General features: G+C 43.2%; 1 protein-coding gene across 1 annotated transcript in view; it reads right to left on the minus strand.

Annotated features, from left to right (window-relative positions):
• The window catches only part of CDH11 (cadherin 11), a 60269-nt gene extending 53255 nt beyond the window's left edge, over positions 1-7014 (minus strand). The window contains exons 1-2 of the mRNA XM_007940216.2: positions 6787-7014; positions 1707-2001 (exon numbers count right to left, since the gene is read on the minus strand). Coding sequence (XP_007938407.1) covers positions 1707-2001; positions 6787-7014 — 523 coding nt within the window. The remainder of the gene's footprint in view (positions 1-1706; positions 2002-6786) is intronic.
• Positions 7015-20016: the final 13002 nt, after the last annotated feature.

The following is a 20016-nucleotide window of genomic DNA, read 5'->3' on the forward strand; positions in this document are numbered from 1 at the left end:
TTTTTTTTTTTTGAGCTCTTCCCAGGTGCTGGGGACTATTCTCGGCACTGGAGGTTTATAAAGCTGAATGCCATGTATGTGCTACCATCATGGGGCAACTAGGGAGCTTATTAATTTTTTTATGCTTAATTTGTTTCGGGAACTCTGCTAAATCTTTATCAACTCTTTTGTTTTTACATCTGTTTTATCTAACCCTCACCATAATTTGCATTGTGCTCATTTTATAGATGACACAATGAAACCTTAGAAAGGTACAGAAGTTATCTGGGTTCATGTGGTTGGTCAGAGGCACAGACGTGATTGAAACTCTTGCTGCCTCACCAAAAAGACCATGCTCTCCAATGCCACAATGCAGTCTGGCTGTTCTCCCTGTGCAACAAGGAACCCTCCAAAAGGAGGCACAATGAAAATTCCCCTTGATCATCGTTTTAGATGGCTGGCCTTTCCCCGACTCAGGTCTTTCTTGACATTGCTGCCCTCTACTTGATGGACTGTTTGATGTCCGCTTCTCATTAGAATTCTCAGGTAAACACTGAGAAGCTGAAGGACTAGGCAGGGAAAAGGGGAGAGACGAAGGTGGGACATGATTAAATGATTCAGCCTGGCTTTCACGAAGCAGGAGAAGAGCTTGGCTTTTTCTGGAGGAGGAGGAGGAAACAGTTTTCTGGCATAACAGCCTTTATACGCTAAGCGGAAGGAGCTTGGCATTCTAAGATCACTTCTGCCTCTGATGTTCTTGAGCAAGAAAATTTCCATCCTTGGTGCCTGCTTTACTCGTCTGTAAAATGGGTGGTTTAACCCTGATGATGCTTAAATTCATTTGAATTCTAAATCTCAGACTCACGTAACTATATTCACTCCTTAATAAGAACAGCCCTACTCACTGTCTCAAGGACATACAATTCTTAATAGATGAGGCATGATTCTCAGAAGATCACAAGGACATACATTCTACCAAGCCAAACAAATGGTGCTGCCAGGAGCAGGTGGTGAGTTGAAGAAATCAGAATGAACTGGCCCTTGGCAATGCAACGTGTCTCCATGTATGATAAAAAGACTTATCTATTTCTGATTTATTCTCACAATAGGCGGTGGTACAGAATCTATTCTGGATCCACTTAGTAGCTCTGATGACACTGGATAAATTAATCTGTTTCTGGCTTGGATTTCTCATTTGTAAAACAAGGCACAAGGACCTAGCTCATTGCAAAGATTAATTACTGTAAAGATTAAATGAAATAATGCATGTAAATCATTAATTAGCACTGTACCTAAATGTAACAAATATTATGATTGCTATTAGTTATTGAACATCAATATGCACTAGTGACTAGACACATATTACCTCTAATCCCCGAAAGACTATAAAATTAGTGTTTGCATTTTAAAAATGAAGAACCAAAGGCTAAGAGAATAGATGCAACTGGTTGTAATTTGTATGGCTAATAAGCACAAGGGCCAGGGTTACCCTGGTTCAATTATGTTCTTGCCACTCCATCACACTTCCTTATATTTTAAAGCTTAGCTTTTAAACTTCCAATCCATTTCAAATATTTGAAAGCTCACCTACGCAATTAAATTTTTGTTGTTTATTCTGCCAGAGAAGATACAATGTAAGTTCTGCTTCTGGGAGAATGGGTAACAGCCCAACCACCCACAGAGACACCAGGCCTAGCAGTAGAACAAACGTTGCCGACTATACGCACCCACATTGGACCTCTCCGGCACGTTGGCGTGATAGGTCTCATGCAGGAACTCAGGAGGATTATCGTTAATGTCCTGGACCTTGACAATGAATTCTGATGGTGGCTCCAGTGGTCGGTTGGTGTCCCTGTCCACTGCCTGAGCCATCAGCGTGTACTGGGCTCTCTCCTCTCTGTCCAATGTCTTGGTGGCATGGATGTTCCCTGATTTGTCATCAATCACAAAAATGGTTCCGGCTCCTTCACCTGAGAGAATGTATTTAATGTTCCCATCACCAGAGTCAATATCGGAATGAAGCTAGGGAAGAAGAAATAGAAAACTGTAACTCATGAGGGATGTACTGAGAAGACAGAGACTCACATGCCACTCACTACAGTATACTGTACGTGTACAAACACACATACACACAAGCACACTGAGAAGAAACTTCTTGTTCCATTCTACAAATGAAGAAAAGGAATCTTAGAGAAGATAATTGCCTTGGCCAAGGTGAAACAGCTGGGGAGCATTGAAGTCACGATTCTGACTTTTTAATTCTTGAGTTTATGACCACTCCCTAGCCTATGTGTGTGTATGTGTGTGTATACACACACATACACACACATTTTTATGCAAAATACATAAACATATATATTTATATTAAGAGTTATTCCGAAAGAAGTAGATGCACATCATAAAAATATACACAAATGTTAATGCAGTAAGTCTTTCTTCCTCTCCTCTCTGACTCCCAATATTTCATTTTCCCTTCTCAGAGGCAACCACTGTTATGAGTTTCCTGCAAATCCTGCAGGAGATATTCTATGCATATGCAAAAATATCTATACAGATGTGTGCACACAGCACTTTATTATTTCACAATTAAGGGCACAGAGCACACATCCTTCTTCATTTTTCTTTCTATAGCAACAAACTCAGGTGCTTCCTCCGTATCAGCCTACAGAGATCTAGTTCAGCCACTGTCTGGATGCTATTACATTTACTTTAGCACCCCTCTTCCAAAGGACCCTTAGGTTGTTTCCAGGCTTTTGTTACTTGAAACAGTTCAATTGTTCAGATCTTTTCAGAAGACCTGCTGTGCAACACACATAGCGTAAGGAGCTGGCGATGTGGCCTGATTGAAAGAGGCTCCCATCCTAATAGTAAAGGATGGGATGGGTTGACATAGATGCACTTCCTGGAGTTCTTACCCTCCTTTGACAAAGCCTAGGAACAAGATGGCACTTGCCCAAATCCATACTCAGCAAGGCCAAGAAAATCATATAGGGGTCTTAGCTACTGATCCCATGGCTTCCGCCCTGACTCTGCTCCATTTTGTGTAGCATGGAACTCCACTCCCTCCTAATGTGCAACCTTAATTTCTGCAGCTGTCATCTTCATTTGACCTCCTCTGCCCTCATTATGTCCTTTAAAGGAAATGAGGACCATCGCTTTCACCATTCTCATAGGCTTCAAGAGTGGCCAGATGGAGATAAACCCTTGGGTCTATCTACTATATGAGAAAATCCTTTGTAAACTAAAAGGCTTTATTCAAATAAAATTTATAATTATAATTATGCTATGATATTGTACAATTACATTATTGTATAATTACAAAGAATAATTATATATTTTATAATAATTGTTATATATAATGACACTATTATTATTATTAAAACCAAGGCCTAGAGTGTTTACATAACTTGTCTGCAGTCAAAAGCAAGATTGATTTAAAAAAAACAAAACAAAAAGAAAAAACCTTCTTATTGTTTCCATTTCCTAGAAGATGTCTAATAGGTTTGCAGGGCTTTAGTGAAACACTGAATATTCCAGCTCAGGAGGACACCTATAACTGCAGGTACAAATTACAAGACTGTTTTCTCTTGGAAGGAAAAGAAATCCTTCCAAACTTGTTACTCACAACAAGCTGTGACTGTCATGAAATGACAGCTCACACATGTCTTAGCAGTAAAGCAGTTTATGATTAAAATAGGAAGCCACTCAATGGCCTCCAATAGACAAAGAGAATGGCCCCAATCTTCATATAATTTTCCACAAAGAGGGCAGAACCCCTGCCCCAGGTGACCTGTTTGTGTTTGTTTCTCTGCCTTAGAGAAAGCTGCTGTCATCAAGTCGATTTTGACTCACAGCAACACTGCAGGACAAAGCTGGACTGCTCCATAGGATTTCCAAGGCTGGTATACTCCTTACGGACTCAGACTGCCACATCTTTCTCTTGAGGAGCATCTGGCGGATTCGAACCACCTACCTTTAAGGATAGCAGATGAGTGCCTAAACCACGGCACCACCAGGGCATTTTTCCTTTGCCTCAGATCTGGCAAAAGTTAAGGGCTCAGCTTTATGGAAGAACAAGGAAGTATATGAAATACTTCCCCGGAGCTGAGTGCCCAGACAACTCAGGTTTCGTAAGTTTAGCAAATTCTATGGGAATTTAGGGAGCTCTGGTAGCACTTGCCTGCTAACCAGACGGCTGGCGGTTCAAACCCACCAGCCACTCCTCGGAAGGAAGGTTGGGCAATCCTACTTCTGTAGTGATACTGCCTCGGAAACCCAAGGAGGGGTCGCTATGAGTCAGGGCCGACTCGACGGCAAACAACAACAACAATGGGAATTTAAGGGAAAAAAAAAAAATATACACACACACACACACACACACACACACACATATATATACACACACATACACACACACACACACACACACATATATATATATATAAAATAATCAACCAAGTGATTAGGAATTAACAAAACATGCCCAAAGTCCCTGCCTTGGCTGAAGCCTCTTCAGCATCTGCGACACACAGTTCATCTCCACTGCTTACGGCATATTATGTGCTAATTATTACTTCCTTGTGCTTCCATTTCCAAGTCAACTCCATCTCTTTCTATTACTGCTATAATAAATGAAATAGTTCTCTGGTTTATCTCTTCCAAAACACACTTTCCTCACCCTGAACAACAGCAGTGAGAATGTAACATAAACCTCCTCCCAGAATGGCAGGTCCACAGTCATGGAGCGCTGTTGTCCGATGGTGAGCAGCAGCTACGTGCTGGAATCCGTGGGGCTCAGAAAACATCAGCATCCTTCAGAGCCACTCCTGCCCACTTTCTCCTTCTATGGGTAACTCACTCCTGCTTGTCGTTCAGGTTATGAGCTGATATAATTCTCCCACCCCAACCTTACCATTTAAATTCATCATCACTTGCATGAATTTATTCATTCTCTCATTTCTCAATTATTATCATTGCTTAGGGATGAGCCTCCTTTCCATGAGATTCTAGCTCAGTGACTACTTGGACCTAGTTATCACTTGCCTGGAGATCACCTGCACATAGTAGGCTCTCAGCTCTTACGTATATGAAATATATCTCCTTGTAGTTCCTATCACTATCATCTACAAGACAGCTGGATGTTCTACCACAAATGTTAGTGGGCACACCATTTTGTAAACATATTTTGGGCTCCCTAAGTCTACCTCTCGGAGGGGCTATGGCAGAGTACTCAGAACCTGTGGACTGCTGGGACTCTTAAGCCATCTCAATTGAGTTTTGCCATTCCAGTGTCACAGCAGGTCAAAACAGACCCCTCCCGAGGACTCACATTCATCCATCTCGTCCAATATTTATGGAAGCCCCTCCCCATGACAGGTTTACTATCAGGGCCTGGGGTACAACAGTGATGTCGTCCCTGATGCAAAGAGACTGGTGTCCAGTGGGAGAGACATGAATCAGTAGATGTGCATGATATAAAGAGGAAAGCTATAATGAAATGGGAATCATGGGGGGGGGGGTGTCACCCAAACTGAGGTAAAGGGGAATGTCCCAGTTGGAGAATATTTAAATAAATTACGATCACTTCCGTTCAGTAAACTATTATGCAGCCATTGAAAACGGAGTTTTTATGGTATAGCATTAAGTGGAAAATAGACCTCCTCTCAACATGGATAATTCTATGCATTGGGGAAAAAAAAGATTGGAAGGATTTACAAACAATGGAGTTTGTGGTGTGTTTCTGGATGGTTTAAAATTAGTATTTTCTCTCCTAGAATTTTTAATTTTTTGGGTCATTCTAATAAGGAGCCCTGGTGGTACAATGGTTAGGCACTCAGCTACTAAGCAAAAGGTTAGTGGTTTGAATCTACCAGCCACTCTGTGGGGAGCTCTGGTGGCATAGAACCTAAGGCATTTGACTGCTAACCAGAAGTCTGGTGGTTCAAACCCACCAGCCACTCCCCAGAAGGAAGGCTGGGCAATCTACTTCTGCAGCGATACTGCCTCGGAAACCCAAGGAGAGGTCGTTATGAGTCAGCTCTGACTCCACAGTGGTGCACTGTGTTGCACTGCCACTCTGAGGGAAAAGACCTGGCTATCTGCTCCAATACAGAGCATGGCCTAGGCAACCTTGTGAATCAGTTAGTTCTACTCTGTTCTAGGTAGTTGGGGTAGATGAGGTCTGTGCCAACATGGCTGGGCAGCTGAATGTTGTTATTCTCCAGGATGAGACTGAAATTACCTCTATGGTGGAAGTAGCTGTGAGAGGCTAAGCAGCTGCCTTCAGGGTGTGGCCTACTTCAAGTACATATGGAGAAGTTTTGAGGAAGGTCTCTAGCTTTTGGCCCATCTGGATTCTGCACTGGGTCAAGCCTTCATCTCAGTGGCCTGCCGATCTTGATTGTTCCTGGACTCGCCTGCCATGTTGGCTGCTAACCTTGGGACTGTGCCATTTTACTTGTCTATCTTGGGTTCATCAGCCCCAGCAGCTGCATGAGTCAGAAAAAGCCTCCAGCTCTAGTGGGCCTGGAACAGGAGGCAGAGCTGCTAATGCCAAGATCAAGGGGCCTTCACCCAACCTGTAGAGCTGGCACTTTAAACTTGGACTTCTAGCCTCCTGAACTGTAAGAGAATAAATCCCTGTTTGTTAAAGACACCCATTTCTGGTATTTCTGCTACAGCAGCACTGGGAACCAAGACAGTTCCCTGAGTCCAAATTGACTGTACAACAATGGAGTTAGTAACGGATGGACAGACGAATGGATACACAGACAGACAGATATAAATGCTGAGTACGCTCAGCCTTACCCTGCCCACAAGCACGGGGTCAGGCCCGGTGTACTCCTCTATCACAAAGAACTGGTTCCACACCCAGCCTCTCTTGGAGCGCTGCAGGACCTGCCCCTCCTTGCCCTTCTCGTGGTGCCCATGGAAGGAGGGCCGCAGGTGGCTCCGCCGCTCTGTGGCGAAGGCCTGGCTGTGGCACAGCATGCCCAGGCACACTAGGGCGGCTTGTAAACAATAGTTCTCCCTCATTTTTGGTTACGTGGTAGGCACAGGAGAATGCGGCTGTCACCCTTTCTGCCAACCGTGCGGTGGCCTTCACAACGGTGGCCTCCCAGATGCGTCACGCAGACCTCTCTTGGAATGGAATGTCTCCGCTCACTGAACACATCACGTCAGGGCTGCCCACTTTCCCAGCCGGCTTCTGGAAGCAGAGAAAGAGATCATATGAGCTGCAGCTCCATCCCATTTCAGTTCAGTTGCTTTCAGAAACATTTACACATATCCTGGCTCTAGGTACTGGGAAGCCCTTTTTCTCTCACTGCTTATCATGTGGTAGATGAGAAGAACATGCACAGAGTGTCCTCAAGGACTAACAGGAGGACATTATGTGTGTGCTGCGAGGCACATGTGAGCTGTGCAATCTGGCTACCTGGGTCTGGGTGTCAATTTCACCACTTGCTAGTATGGGCTTTGGAGCTCAGCTTGCTCATTTATGGAATGAGAACAGCAATCACTGCAATGCTGCACAAGGGTTAAATGGGTAATGTGCGTCAGTCTCTCAGCACACTGCTGAACACTCCTAAAACCAAAACCAAAACCAAACTCACTGCTGTCGAGTTGAATCCGACACACAGCAACCCCTACTTGGGTTTCTGAGGCTGTATCTCCAACAGAGGTAGATTGTCCAGTCTTCCTTCTGAGGAGTGGCTGGTGGGTATGAACCATCAGCCTTTTGGTTAGCAGTCATATGCCTTAGGCATCACACCACCAACGCTCCCAAACTCCATACTCACTTGTTATTATTAAACAGAATTGTTTTCCATTTTATAATAGAGGAAGGTTGGGCAAGCTACTTCTGTAGTGATACTGCCTCAGAAACCCAAGGAAGGGTCGTTACGAGTCGGGTCCAACTTGACAGCACTGTGTTTGGTTTTGGTAGGCCAATATGGGAAAACAGAGGAGGGACATATGACTCATATGAGGGATGGGAAGGGCAGTTGAGGGAGAGGAGATGATGGCTGGACTCAGTCCTGAAGCAAGTAAGCATCACCGTGGTAAGGGAGAGAGAACACGACCGTGCAGAAGGAATACCATGTCCCAAGGCCTTGAGGCTGTCAATAGCACAGCAAGTCCAGACAAGTTTGGCGTGCCTGAAAAGTGTAATGAAGGAGGCAGGGAGGCTATGGATACAGCTACAAAGGGAGATTGGGAGAAGATCTCCAGAGACCACTGATGATCACCAAAACACTTTGTTGGTAAATTGCTCATTAGTGAGCACTTATTCAGTGAGCAAAATTTGCTCTTGTAGGGTCAGAGCACCACCCAAAAAAACAAAGATCCTACCTTAGTCTGGTGGTCTCATAAAAAATACTTTTCAGATTCTCTCCACCCAGGAAAAGCAACATGAAATAGTTTGCCCTTCCAACCAGTTCGAAGGTCTTGTTCCTAGCACCCACCATGAGTCAATTACTCATCAACAGGAAGAATGAGCCACCACCAACTTTCCAGATCCCTTACAAATATTTATCCTGCAGTCACTTCCGTCCTCCCTGCAGCACTCTGGTTCTTCTCTCCTGTCCAATACTGCTGCGGGTTCCAAGACTTCTTCACTGGACTGAGTCTTGATGTCACTGGAAATCTGACTTTCCCATAAGGAACTTCGGCTTGCTCTCCCCTCTTAGCACCTCACACTCTCTTCTGGAGAATCACCTTCTCTACCTGGAGTGCAATTAGACTCCAGTTGAAGCTCTAGCTCCCAAAACCAGACCACTGCCCCACCAAGTAAGGCAGACCTTAGAAAATTTTTTTTCACTACGGATGACATATTGATAATGAGGATGACACTTCCTCTCCGTACTGATGGGTCTTAATAAAACTAGCAAGCTTACTGAGCTTTAGAGAAATGACTACGCTTATCTAGAGTAGTTTCTAGGTGGTACAAATGCTTAAACACTAGCCTACTAGTCATAAAGTGGGCATTTCAAATGCCCCCAGAGGCACTGTGGAAGTTAGACCTGGCAATCTGCTTCTGACAGGTCACAGCCTTATATAATCCCTATGGAGCAGTTCTAATCTGCACACGTGGGGTTGCCATGAGTTGGAATTGACTTGATAGCAGCAAACATCAACAACAACCATTCTCTAATTTTTTGGTATCTGGTTGCATGAAGGAGGGAGTCAGAAAGAGGAGGCATGGATCGAGGTGTAGTGGATCCACCTGGGGATCAGAATGGACTTGATTCTGCGTACTGTTTCTACATCTTACAATCTGGTTGACCTTGGCCATGTGAATGAATCGATCTGAGTCTCTGTGTTCTCATTGGAGCAATGGGGATGGTAAGAATTGTTGCACATACAAGACTGAGCATTCTGTCAGGGAACTGGGTGAGCACTGGGCCTCTATCTCTTTTCCTAGAGTGCTCTGGTCCAAACCTGCAGGTCTCCTGCAACACAAAGAGGGGTCATTGCTTTGATGAAGAAGATGCCCCAAAGAGGTCCGTGAGATGATTTTCCAAGAAAGGAATCAAGGAGCAAAAGAGTTGGGTGAGTACCTTAGATCTCTGGCATTAACAGAGTCTAGAAAATAAGGAAATGGGTAGATGTCTAATTTGCTGCTGTATAACTTTTTCCTTCTGATGGACTTTAAGTTTGGCAACCCAAGCTTTTCTGTTGCCTTTGTAATCTGTAAAATGTCATCTGGGGTGGCACAGAGGTGTGATTAATTCCCCAGGTGTCCATGCTGCACTCAGTACCACTTTGTCTTCAGGTTAGTCTCTTTTCAAGGAACAGAGAGTTTAAGCCTTTCATATCCATGGTACACAGACACTTTGGGATATGTTAAAGGCTGTGTGGAGGAGAGAGAGATTCAAAGGCAATGTCATTATTTAACAGCTTCATCCTTGGAACTTGGGCATTTTAATAATACATCAAATGCTGTGTGTTACAAGAAAATCTGTGTGCAAAGAGCAAGACAGGGCTCCAGGAGGGGTTAGGTCCTAACTTGAAGGGGTGTGGGGTAATGGGGAGAACTCTGGGCTTAAGTCAGGAAGCTCAAGGTATGGTCAAGAACCTGCCCCTGACAAGTCATGGGACCTTCTCAGCTACCGTCTCGGAGGATCTGCCTCATTCTAAGATGAAGCAGTTGGGTAAGAATTCCTACTGGTGGCTTCCACTGCTTATTCATGTTAGAGTTCTGGTGAGAAATGCTGGGCATTTTTCCTGGTCCATACACTGTCTCTGCACATAGCTCACTTAATGGTTGGAATTATTTTCTTTTAAAATTTATTATGGTAAAAATATACATAGTGAAACATACACAATCTCAACAATTTCTACAAGTCCAATTCAATAGGGAGTCTCTGGTGGCACCAACAATTAAGCTTTCAATGACAAGCCAAAGGGATGGGAGTTCAAACCCACCCAGAGGCATCTCAGAAGACAGGCCTGGTGATCTCCTTCTGAAAGGTCACAGCTTTGAAAACCCTATAGTATAGACCTATTCTGACAGACACAGGGTCATCCTGAGTCGGAAGCAACTCAATGGCAACGACGACAATTCAGTAACATTGATTACACGCTTCAAATGGTGCAATCAATTATTCTGGCGATCCTCTTCCCAGTCATTTCACCACCAATTACATGATCTCAGTGCCTGCCAAGTAGGGATTCCATCTTAATCACAGCTACACATCCAATGCTCTCACAGCAGGTCATCAGTACAAGCTGAATGAATGATTTGAACCACATACTTCAAGTTCACACCTGATGTTGCCCACACAGAAACTCAAGAAAAGAAGAAATGGAAAGGAAAGAGCTCTCGGTGCACCAAGATCCCTGCCCATTTTGCACCACGCCAAGTTTTAAGTGTTCATTCCCATGGCGATAAATTATTCTTGCATATAAACTGTGAAGTGTATTTGAAAGAAAGGGTTTAATTAAAGTTGGTTTTCCTGCACCTCTTTCTTCTGGCTGCCATTTTGCTGTAAAGCACAATTATTTCTGACACTAGAAGTGTTGAAACTAGATGACAACTTTTTTTTCTCTTTATAAAACATTTGAGCTTAATACTAATGAACTTAAGAGCTTCCACACGACCAATAAACAATAAGCTTCGCTCTTTGTTAAAAAGACACAAATATCTACTTTCTTCTGTGGGAAAGAATAGGAAACCCAATTTGCTTTTAAAAGTAATTCATTGGGCCTGTTGCTTTTAAGTGTTTATATGGTAATGTGTAATATATAAAGCTATTCTAATGATATATTTCAGGTATGTATATGATGAATTTCAGAAAGTAGTTTTATAGTTCATTCCCTTTCAGAATGATAATTTATTCATCAAATGCTTTTTCTAGCTACTGTTATAAGAAGTTTACACAAACAGTAACCATCTATTAATTTGTATAACAACCCCATGAGAAGGTACTACAAATATCGTTATTGAAAGAACGAGGAAAGAGAGACCCAGATAAATGAAGCATTTTGTGCAAGGTTATACTGCTGATAAATAGCAGAGCTGGGATCAGAACCAGCACAAGCGCCAGAGTCTGTGTTCTCAGCCACTGAACAATAACAAATTCTTTCCACTTGTTTGTGATCTCAACATCGTCATAAACACAGTAACCTAGAAGCCACTTCAATGTGCGAAGTAAGGCAACATTGAAACTTGATGTGTAATACTGATTTGACTATGACGAAAATATTAATAGTTAACATTTGTCAGGTGTTAATACTCTTCTTTGAATTATGGTATTGGCAAAGAATATCGAATATATCATGGACTGCCAGAAGATGATTTAAGTCTGTCATGGAGTAAGTATAGCCACAAGAATGCTCCTTAGGATCCTGGATAGCGTGGGAGAACAATGTGGAACAAAACTCAAAATCATTAAAAAAAAAAAAAAAAAAAAAGGGACAAGGTTTGCTGATCTGATAGAGCCTTGTGGGACACTTGGACTATGGCCCCTACCTGCCCTTCAGGCCTGGAATTGAACCCACTTCCAGCCAAACAAAAGACAGGTATATGAGCTGAACATTTATGTTAGGTTGATACACTCCTCGGAGAGGTCAATCATGGGAGAATAGAACGGCTATGTAAGCACAGGGAGACGGCTCAGGGGGGCAGGATTGCATGGGCGGGAAAGACACAGAGAAGAAGTAACTATGAGGGAGGAAAGTGGGAGGAGAGCTGTTGCATTGTGAAAGATTGCAGTCAATGTCATGAAACAAAGTGCATGTGAACAGCTGTATGAAAGATAAATTTGCTCTGTAAACTTGCACCCAAATCACAATGAAAAATATTAATAATGCTTCTTAGAAGCGAGGGTGGCAAGACTTTGTCTCACTTACTTTGGACATGTTATCGGGAGGGACCAGACCCTGGAGAGGGACATCATGCTTGGTAAAGCAGATGGTCAGCAAAAAAGAGGAAGACTCTTAAAAGAGGACAGGATGACACAGCGGCTGCAACAATGGGCTTGAAGATAGCAATGGTTATAAGCACGGCCCATGACCCAGCAGTGTTTCGTTCTGTTGTACATAGGGTTACTATGAGTAGGAACCAACTAAACATCACCTACCAACAACAACAACAACAACAACAACAACAAGCTGTGCCTAATACTCTTCTAAGTGCTTGAGTCATTAAGGCTTCAAAATAGTCCAACCAATTAAGTGTTACTGTTATTCCCATTTTACAGGTACATACTGGAATAGACTCAATGATACACAACCACCACCCAAGGCAGGGAGAGATTAAGTAACCGGCCCAAGGTTACACAGCTACCAAATAGAGGAGCTGGGATTTGAACCCTGGATGTTTGATTCCTGGACCTGCATTTTTATGCCATACAATTCTACAAGATCCTGCCTAAGAGAAGGCTGCAGAGAAAACACAGATGTACACTCCCCAAACACGCACTCCCCACACATACATACAACCTGATGGTGATCATAAGTCTATTGCTGGTGGCATCAGGAGATGGACTGTAACAAAAACAATAACCAAATCAGAAAGAGAAAGATGAAGTATTTCATCCCAACGATCACATTGAAGACAAATAGGAGGTGACTCCGGAAGTCCATCAACAAGGGTACAACCAGGTCTTTAACACACTTACACAAGAATTCATTTTTGCTTTTGCTTTTTAAACTCCTGACTCAAAATTTCTAAATTTATGTTTTTAAAAAAATGCACCCAGAGAGTAATTTTTTCCTGAGAAATGCTTTGAATCTAGAGGCCTAACTGATGTATTCAATGGTAGAGTTTGCAGGAATCACACATGAAAATTAGAAGACTGCCCTCCTAAGATGACCTTGACATTGGTGATAATTAGGCAAATATATCAGTACTCTAACTGGTTTTAATAAAGGCCCCCCAGACAGTTCTTGAACAATCTTTCTACTAAAGCATTTTCCAGCAGTACGCCATTATGCTGAAGCTTTGGGGTTCCACTAAAACATATAGGAAGACTTTATTTTATGATGGGAGCATATTGCTTGGAAGGAAAAATGAATGTTGTTGAAAGTCACAAGAGTAATAACATGACAGGAAAATGGATTTGCAAAACCACCAGCTCTAAGTGGAAGGCTCGGCCCTCCATCTTGAGAGCAGATAGCCCGTCATAAGCTACTACGCCTTGAGCATAAAACTCTCTCGCCGTGCCTGCTTTTGTCTCTGTAAAAGAAAATGACACATACGGGTGTTTATATTTGGACTCCTGCTGGAAATTGTTATCCGGCAGAGAAAGAAAGAGGAAAGCGCTTAGCAGAAAGCAAGCGGATTTGGTTTTTCAGCTCTCTCCTCCCCGCAGAGCTGGCGGGATCAGGCGGGCTGACCTGTTCTTTTCATTTCCAGGTAGCTAATTTACAGTTAAAGACAGGTTATCATTACATTAAGAACATTACCGAGACCCACCCCAGAACTGGAAACTCCACTCTGCATCTGCAAAGATCCCCTGTTGGTGAGCTCGGGGGGGCTCCGACCTCCCCCTTCGACAAACACAGCTTTGTAACCAATTGGATTCTATTATGCAAATTAATGCAAGCATATTTTATCCCCTGTTCAGATCTCATCACTCAGCACTGAGCTGGTCGCTAGTTTCAATCAAATCACAGGAATTATGCCACGGCAGTGGAAATCATAGACAATGGGTAAAGGAAGTTTTACAAGAACCAATGAATTATGATTCTTCTCCCCCGATTTCCCTCTCACTTGGGGGAGTCACTTATTCTCAGCTGCAAAATATACATCAGGCTTAAAAGGGTCACTAGAAACAGCCTATGAAGAGTCACCATGCCTGTGAGAGGCTGTGAGTCAGCTGCATGGGGACAAGCAGCCTTCCTGGGATGGAGGTTCTTGTCTCACTCAGAAGGCCGGGGTCCCAGTTAGCAGGGGTACGCAGTGTACAACTCCAGCAGGCTCCGCCTTACAGAGAAGATGAGGTGAACTTTGCCTTCTTGAGCTAGGCCACACAGGGGCCCTGCAAACGTGACCGGCCTTGAATGGCATCGTTAGGAACCAGGACTTCGCCTGGCCAGCACTGGGAGTCCATTAAGAGCTTCGGTCAGAAGAACAATGGGCTCTAAGCTGAGGTGGTGAGCAGGAGAGGTGGCCCCGAGACACGGCACCTCTCACAAAATGGTCAGAACCATGGGCTTGGGAGTCAGAAGGGATTAAAGACCCACTGCCACTGAGTCAATGCCAACTCATAGCAACCCTTCAGGACAGAGTAGAACTGCCCCATATGGTTTCCAAGGCTGTAAATCTTCACAGAAGCAGACTGCCTCATCTTTCTCCTGTGGGGTGGCTGGTGGGTTCAAACCGCTGACTTTTTGATTACCAGAGCCAAATTAACCATTGCGCCACCAGGGTTCCTTCAGAAAGGATTAGAAGGTTGACACTCTAGAGTCAACACTCCCTAAGATGTGGGGCTAAGCTTCCTTGAGTCTCCATGTGATGTATCATGCAAAAAATCAGAAAAACACGAGACCGGTCTCACAGGGAGAGAGTAAGATGAAAGGAGATGCTGCATTGGCAGAACTTGGCAGGGTACCTAATACATGCAAACAATCCAAAGAAAAGAAACGTCTCTGGAGGCAGGAGGCATCTCTCTGCTGTTCAATGTTGTACCACAGCACATGGCCATGCACATAATGGGTGATCAAAGAGGTAAGTCCGGGATTTATTCCTTCAAGTTTAATTAACTACAGTAAATCTGTGAGAGCCGGAATTCAACGGGACTGCCTTGTTTTTCTTGGTCTCACAAGTTTTCCTGCCTTTGATAGGATGCACTCTTACCACTTTTCTATTGTTCCTTTTAGTGGAAAAACTTGCATTTTCCTTATCTGACAGGTTTCCACCTTACACAGGTTTCAGCTTTTGCAAGTTTATACTGTAAATCTTAGTCTCTGGGTTGCACAAGTAGATAAGTGCTCAATTAACTATTTGCTGAAAAGTTTATGGTTCGAATCCACCCAGAGGCACCTAGGAAGACAGGCCTAGCTACCTGCTTCTGAAAAGTGACAGCCATGAAAGCCCCCTGGAACAGTGCCACTCTGTACAGAGGGTCTTTATGAGTTGGAACTGACTCACCAACAACTAAGAACAATAAAAATACTAAGCCCTCGACCAAGTAACACCAACACAGAGTAGAGTCAGGCACAAGTCTGAGGAAGAGTTTCAGGAGCTCACTAATTCAGGAGACAAAAACCAGAACTTTTAATAGGAGTGGCTAAGTGCAATAATGGGAGCTCTGGTAGCATAGTGGCTAAAGCACTTGACTGCTAACCAGAAGGCTGGCGGTTCAAACCCACCAGCCACTCCTCGGAAGGAAGGCTGGGCAATCCTACTTCCATAGTGATACTGCCTCGGAAACCCAAGGAGGGGTTGCTGTGAGTTGGGGCCGACTGGATGGCACATAACAACAACAACAACAAGTGCAATAATAGAAATACAAGAGAAGAGTAAATAAAGCAGACCAGAGCTGTCCAATAAATACTGAATGCAAGGTACATGCATAATTTAAAATTTTCTAGAAGCTACATGAAAATAAAGCTTAAAACATGGGTAAAATTAATTTTAACAATGTTTTATCTAACCCAATATATCCAAAATTGTATCATTTTAATATGTACTCCACATAAAAATAATAATAATTATTTTTTGTCCTATTTCTTCCAAATCTTGTGTGTATTTTTTACTTAGGGCATATCCTAATTTAGACTAGCCACATTTCAAGAGCTCAGTCACCACCTGTGGCCAGCAGTTAACATATAGGACAGTACAGAAGAAACTATCCTACAGTACCTCAAGTGGGAAGAATGTGTGGTCAAGGAAGACTTCCTGGAGTCATTGCCATAGTTCAGGTGAAAGATAATATGGTTCTGAGCCAGAAAAATGAGCCTCTATTTCCTGGTGGGACACTTTGTTGTAGGGTAGAACTGCTCCATAGGGTTTCCAAGGCTGCGGTCTTCCAGGCCTGTCTTCCCAGCTACACCTGGGTGGGTTCAAAGCCAGACCTTCTGGCTAGTAGTCAAATGCTTAATTGTGTGTGCTACCCAGGGACTCCTAGGGCTTATATACTTATAGCATTTTAGAAACCATGCAGATACAGAGGGCCTTATAGACTGAATGGATTCAAGAGAGCAGATAAGGTTTCAGTCCTAAGAGAGTAAGACGACAGTGGCGCTGCTGTTCCTGGCCTCAAGAGGAGAAGGGCTGGTTTGAAGATAAAGAACATGAGTTTGGTTTCAAATATTTTAAGGCCTGTGAGGCCAGAGGACAGATGCCATGTCAGGTTCAAGAGTTCTTCCATGAGCAGGTATCAATGTGAACATTTCAAGGGGGGACATTTTGCTGCACGATGAAATTCTAGGAGCTCAGAATTTAGATGAAATCTTAGAGACCTACAGCTATTAGTCTAGTCCTTCATTTCAACAGACAAAAAGGGTAATGGAAATACAGACATAGATGAATTATCTGAAATGAAAAGGCAAACTGAACAGAGCTTAAATCCTTAACTCTATAGAAGGAAAACAAAGTGCGTGGAGGGGCATGAACAACTAGAAGACAATTTTTATAGCATCTATCCTGCCCTCTCCCCCTTGGGGTATTTGTGTATCAACTTGGCTAGGCAGCTGGATGTAGTTATTCCCCATGAGGAGACTGGTAATCAACTCCATGGTGGAATGTACTGTGAGTAGCTGCCTTAAGGATGTGGTCTGTTTCCAGTATATAAACAGCAGCTTGAAGAAAGTCTCTAGCGTTTTGGCACATCTGGATTTTGCAATTGGCCGAGTTTTCATCTCAGTGGCCTACCATGTTGTCTGCTGATCTTGAGACTGTTTCTGGACTTGAACTAGTGGCCTGCCATGTTGCTCGATAATTTTGGGACTATGCCATTTTGAGTTTCTTAGCCTCAGCAGCCAGGAGCTGAGTTAAGAAAAGCCTCCAGCTTCAGTGGGCCAGGAGCAAGGGGCAGAACTGAAGTCCAGGGTTGAGGGGCCTTCACCCAGCCCCTAGAGCTGACACTTCGAACTCAGAGATTTCTAGCCTCCTAAACTGTAAGAGAATAAATCCTTGTTTGTTAATACCACCTACTTGTATATTCTGTTAGCAAGGCAGTAGAGGACAAAACAGCCCCCAAAACCTACTTGATAACATTCCTCCCTTTCAACCCATTTCTACGTCAACAAGCAGCCCAGGTTCTAGAAGGGAACAGACATTCACAAATAAGGACGTGGGAAAGCTCCTGAAAGACTGCCAGTGGAGAAAACCATCTGCATATTCTCACTGGAATCTGCCATCCTGCAGTGAGCCACTTTCCACAAACAGTCTGGTTTTTAAAGTATAAACATTGAAAAGGGAATTATCCCAAAGTGGTCTTAATAACTGATAAGGGTCTGATGTGGTCTTTGAAATAAATACTAAAGCGAAGGGATGGACTGCTTCAAGTCACCACTGCTAAGAGCCTTTAGGATTCCGTGAAGTCCAGCCTGCAACCTCAATGCATTGAGGTGCACACACATCCTTCCAGCTTAATCACAATGTGCTGATGCCACCGAGCATCTGCAAGGGATGCAGAGAATCAAGCTGCTTCAAATTATCGGAAGCTTGATTTGTTCCAGAGTGTGGGTGGGCTGCTCTGGAGGTCTCTTTCCTAATCTACCTCCAGAACCACCACATCATGCTAAGAGCAGACTAGACTAGTCTCATTTTTAAATGGCTTTTTTTTGTGTATATGCATATACCACAGAGGGCATTTTCCCCCTTATTTTAAAAGCAGACACTAACAGCAGCCTCGGCTCGATCTCATTGTTGCTGCAATAATCCAATCTTTGAAGTCTGATTCTTTTCAGGTGTCACTATTAACGTCATTTATCGCAAGTTTTTTTTTTTTTTTTTTTTTTAAATCAAGGATAAGAAAAGTAACAGGACACAGCAAAGTAGTCAAGTGTCTTGTACGTGTACAGAATGTTTTTTTTTTTTTTTTTTTTTTTTCCTGGACGCATATGCTGAATGATCTCAGGCAGGCAGGACTTTGAAAGGCATGGTGAAGTGTCTTTTGTGGGCCTCAGATAATATGGTTCACTTAATTAGATTTTCATAATCCCAGGTTAATCCTATTGTGAATTACAGACATGAATTCTGACTTGCCTGGAAGACACATCTATTATTACAAATGCTTTTCTGGAAAAAAATGACTTTATTTATACCCAGAACCATTACTATATAGAGATCCTCATCTGTCCCTCTTCCAGGTAGAAGTGACCATTTCTCTTCCTTAGGATCACATTTCTTCTTATACCATCAAATAAGGGCACTTTTAATAGTTCTTTGCCTTAATTGGGAGCTCTGGTTATGCAGTGGTTGATGCATTTGGCTGCTAAACAAAAGGCTGGCAGTTTAAACTCACCAGCCACTCTGTGGGAGAAAGATGAGATCTGCTTCCATCAAGATTTACAGAAATCTGTGAGGCAGCTCTGTTCTGTAGAGTCACTATGAGTCAGAATCGACTTGATGGCAGTGGGTGATGAGTTACCTTGATTACATGTCTTTGTCTTCACCAAGATACATGAAGTCCCTTAAGATTTGGGACCATGTCTAACTCTTCACTGATTTCTTTGATACTGGGTACAATGACGTATGCAATTGACACAGTCACTGGCCTCATGGAGCTTGGAATCTAGACCAATGTCTCTGAAACTTGGCTGCCCATTACAATCAGCTGGGAAGCTGTAAAAATCCCACTGCTGAGCCTTACTCTAAAAAATAAAACAAAACCAGATGCCACCATGTTGATTTTGACTCATGGCCGCTCCATGTACTTCAGAGTAGAACTGTTTTTTGTTGTCAGGTGCTGTCAAGTCATCTCTGACCACAGCAACCTCGTGTACAGCAGAACGAAACACTGCCCGGTCCTGTGCCAGCCCCATGATCCTTGCGATCCCTGAGCCCATCATTGCAGCAACTATGTCAATCCATCTCCTTGAGGGCCGTCCCCTCTTTTGTCGACCTTCCACTTTGCCAAGCATGATACCTTCTCCGAGGAATGGTCCCTTCTTACCACATGACCAAAGTAGTTAAGACAAAGTTTGGCCATTCTTGCTTCCAAGGAGCATTCATGCTGCACTTCCTCCAGGACAGATTTTTTAGATCTTTTAGCAGCTCATGGTACTTTTAGCATTCTTCGCCAACACCACAACGCAAAAGCATCGACTCTTCTTTGGTCCTCCTTTTTCATTGTTCAGCTCTCACATGCATATGAAGCGATTGAAAATACCATGGTTCGTGTCAACCACACCTTAGTCTTCAAGTAAACATCTTTGTTCTTCAGCACTTGAAAGAGGTCTTCTGCAGCAGATTTGCCCAATGCTATATGACGTCTGATGTCTTGAGTGCTGTTTCCAAAGACTTCATATGAAGTCTTTGATAACTTTAATCTTTTCTCCATTTATCACGATGCTGCTTATAGGTCTAGTTGTGAGGATTTTTGTTTTCTTTATATTGAGGTGTAATCCATAATGCAGACTGTA

The sequence above is a fragment of the Orycteropus afer genome, unplaced genomic scaffold (assembly GCF_000298275.1).
Source record: "Orycteropus afer afer isolate SDZICR_OR568_19922 unplaced genomic scaffold, OryAfe1.0 scaffold00067, whole genome shotgun sequence".
Taxonomy (NCBI): Eukaryota; Metazoa; Chordata; class Mammalia; order Tubulidentata; family Orycteropodidae; genus Orycteropus; species Orycteropus afer.